At 44.2% G+C, this 2,500-nt stretch overlaps 1 protein-coding gene across 1 annotated transcript in view; it reads right to left on the bottom strand.

The window, feature by feature from the left end:
- Positions 1-2,278: 2,278 nt before the first annotated feature.
- Positions 2,279-2,500, bottom strand: part of smim10l3 (small integral membrane protein 10 like 3) — a 14,787-nt gene continuing 14,565 nt past the window's right edge. Inside the window, exon 2 of the mRNA XM_079897260.1 lies at positions 2,279-2,495. Coding sequence (XP_079753386.1) covers positions 2,475-2,495 — 21 coding nt within the window. The 3' untranslated portion in view covers positions 2,279-2,474. The remainder of the gene's footprint in view (positions 2,496-2,500) is intronic.

Here is a 2,500-nt window from a genome sequence, read left to right as displayed (position 1 = left end):
CACTGAAACACTTGCGACACACACTGAAACACTTGCGACACACACTGAAACACTTGCGAAACACACTGAAACACTTGCGTATTCTGGGTGGTTGCTATGATGTTGCTAGGCGGTTGCTAGGGTATTCTGAGTGGTTGCTAGGGTGTTGCTAGGCAGTTGCTAGGGTGTTCTGGGTGGTTGCTATACTGTTGCTAGGTGGTTTCTAGGGCATTCTGGGTGGTTGCTAGAGTGTTCTGAGTGGTTGCTATGGTGTTGTTAGGCGGTTGCTAAGGTATTTTGGGTGGTTGCTAGGGTGTTCTGGGTGGTTGCTAGGGTGTTGCTAGGTGGTTGCTATGGTGTTCTGGGTGGTTGTTATGTTGTTACTAAGCGGTTGCTAGGGTATTTTGGGTGGTTGCTATGGTGTTGCTAGGCGGTTGCTAGAGTATTCTGAGTGGTTGCTAGGGTGTTGCTAGGCGGTTGCTAGGGTTTCTGAGTGGTTACTATGGTGTTGCTAGGCGGTTGCTGGGGTATTTTGGGTGGTTGCTAGGGCGTTTATAGGGGGTTGCTAGGCTGTTCAAGGCGGTTGCTCTGGTGTTACTAGGTGGTTGGTAGTTGTCACAGATGGTTACTATGGAGTTTTTATAGTTCTTAGCATGATCTTGGCATGATTTAGCATTTAACTAATCGCTATTAGCATGTAGCTATTCACTGCTAGCATGTGTAGCATGTTGGAAGTGCTGTTTGCTAGCATGAGTCTCTAAGATGTTCTGATACAGAGATATGGCTCTTGCAAAACGGTTGCTAGGGTACTCAAGTTTGGTTGCTATGGAGTTGCTTGGGAGCTGGAAGCTTTAAACTTAAGAAGTTTAAAGTGGTTTGAAGTTTAGCCTACAGTTTGAAGTTTATGATAGATAGATATTTAGAGCTTATAAGTTTAAATGAGTTTAAGAGTTCAGAGTTTATTAATTTATGACTTTAAGAGTTCATAAGTCTATGAATTCATGAGTTTATAAGTTAATTAGTTTATAAGTGTATGAGTTTAGAATTCATAAGTTTAAAAGAAGTAAATTTAGTAGTTTGAAGTTTAAATTAGTTTAAAGTTTAAATTAGTTTGAAGTTTAAAGTTTAAACCACTCAGAACACCCTAGCAACCACCCAGAATACCCTAGCAACCACCTAGCAACACCCTAGCAACTGCCTAGCAACACCCTAGCAACCACTCAGAATACCCTAGCAACCGCCTAGCAACATCATAGCAACCACCCAGAATTCGCAAGTGTTTCAGTGTGTGTCGCGACTCGCAAGTGTTTCAAATGTCTGTACAAGTCTAATGTGAACACGCAAGTGTTTCAATGTGTTTCGTCCCATACGGCCTCCCATATGCAGGAACTTGAGGAACATCCCCTGGTTATTTCAGGACTCATCTTCCTGAATCTGGGAGAGTGTAACTCCGGCTCTACACTTCATTCACATCCATAATCTACAGGTTTGAACTCGGTGTCGTCACTTCAGGACACAAAGCTGTTTCAGTGAAGACGAGTGTGTGTTCATGTGAAGTAATTACACCCAACAAACACATTAATGAACTTTTATAACCGCATCACATGACCTCGTTAACATGTGTGTGTTCATGTGAAGTCACAGAGCAAGACGGAATATCTCTTCATAATTTATTGTCAGTTTTAAATCATAGTACATTCACAATCCTCCCAAAACAATGCACAGATTTAATAATAAAACAAAAACACAAACACATAAATGCATCTATATGTACAAGTCCCTGTAGTCGTGTGTAACAGTGTTGGGGGAGTACGGCGCGGTCCGTCCCGCTGTGGGTCGTCATGCCAACAGACCAAACTAAAACAATTTAGTGATCAAAATTTCACAAATGAATGTGCGAAAAACCACATTGTACATCATAATCATGCACTCTCTCCAGCTGGAGCTCAGCGACGTCGACTGTGTCATTCTGAGCATCATGGGTAATCCCGGCTGAGATGAGGTATTAAAACCTGTAGAATATACAGAAAGTAACACGACACCGTGAGAAACGCCTCATCATACATTCCTATTGATCTCCTGTGATGAAGCCGATGTCCGTATGATAACTGGCTCAGCTTGTGTGTGTGTGTGTGTGTCTCCCAGTCACAGGTGATGACAAGCTGTGTTGGTGTGTGTGTGTCTCCCAGTCACAGGTGATGACGAGCTGTGATGGTGTGTGTGTGTCTCCCAGTCACAGGTGATGACGAGCTGTGATGGTGTGTGTGTGTCTCCCAGTCACAGGTGATGACGAGCTGTGTTGGTGTGTGTGTGTCTCCCAGTCACAGGTGATGACGAGCTGTGTTGGTGTGTGTGTGTCTCCCAGTCACAGGTGATGACGAGCTGTGTTGGTGTGTGTGTGTCTCCCAGTCACAGGTGATGACGAGCTGTGTTGGTGTGTGTGGAGTTGAGGGCCATCGCTGGGCTGGAGTCTGGAAACTGCTGTTCAGTGTCAGTCAGTGGATCTCAATGTGAACCTGAA

This window comes from Squalius cephalus (genome assembly GCF_949319135.1).
Source record: "Squalius cephalus genome assembly, chromosome: 1".
NCBI lineage: Eukaryota > Metazoa > Chordata > Actinopteri > Cypriniformes > Leuciscidae > Squalius > Squalius cephalus.
The sequence above is the reverse complement of the archived record's forward strand: the minus strand, read 5'-3'. Positions and strand labels throughout refer to the sequence as shown.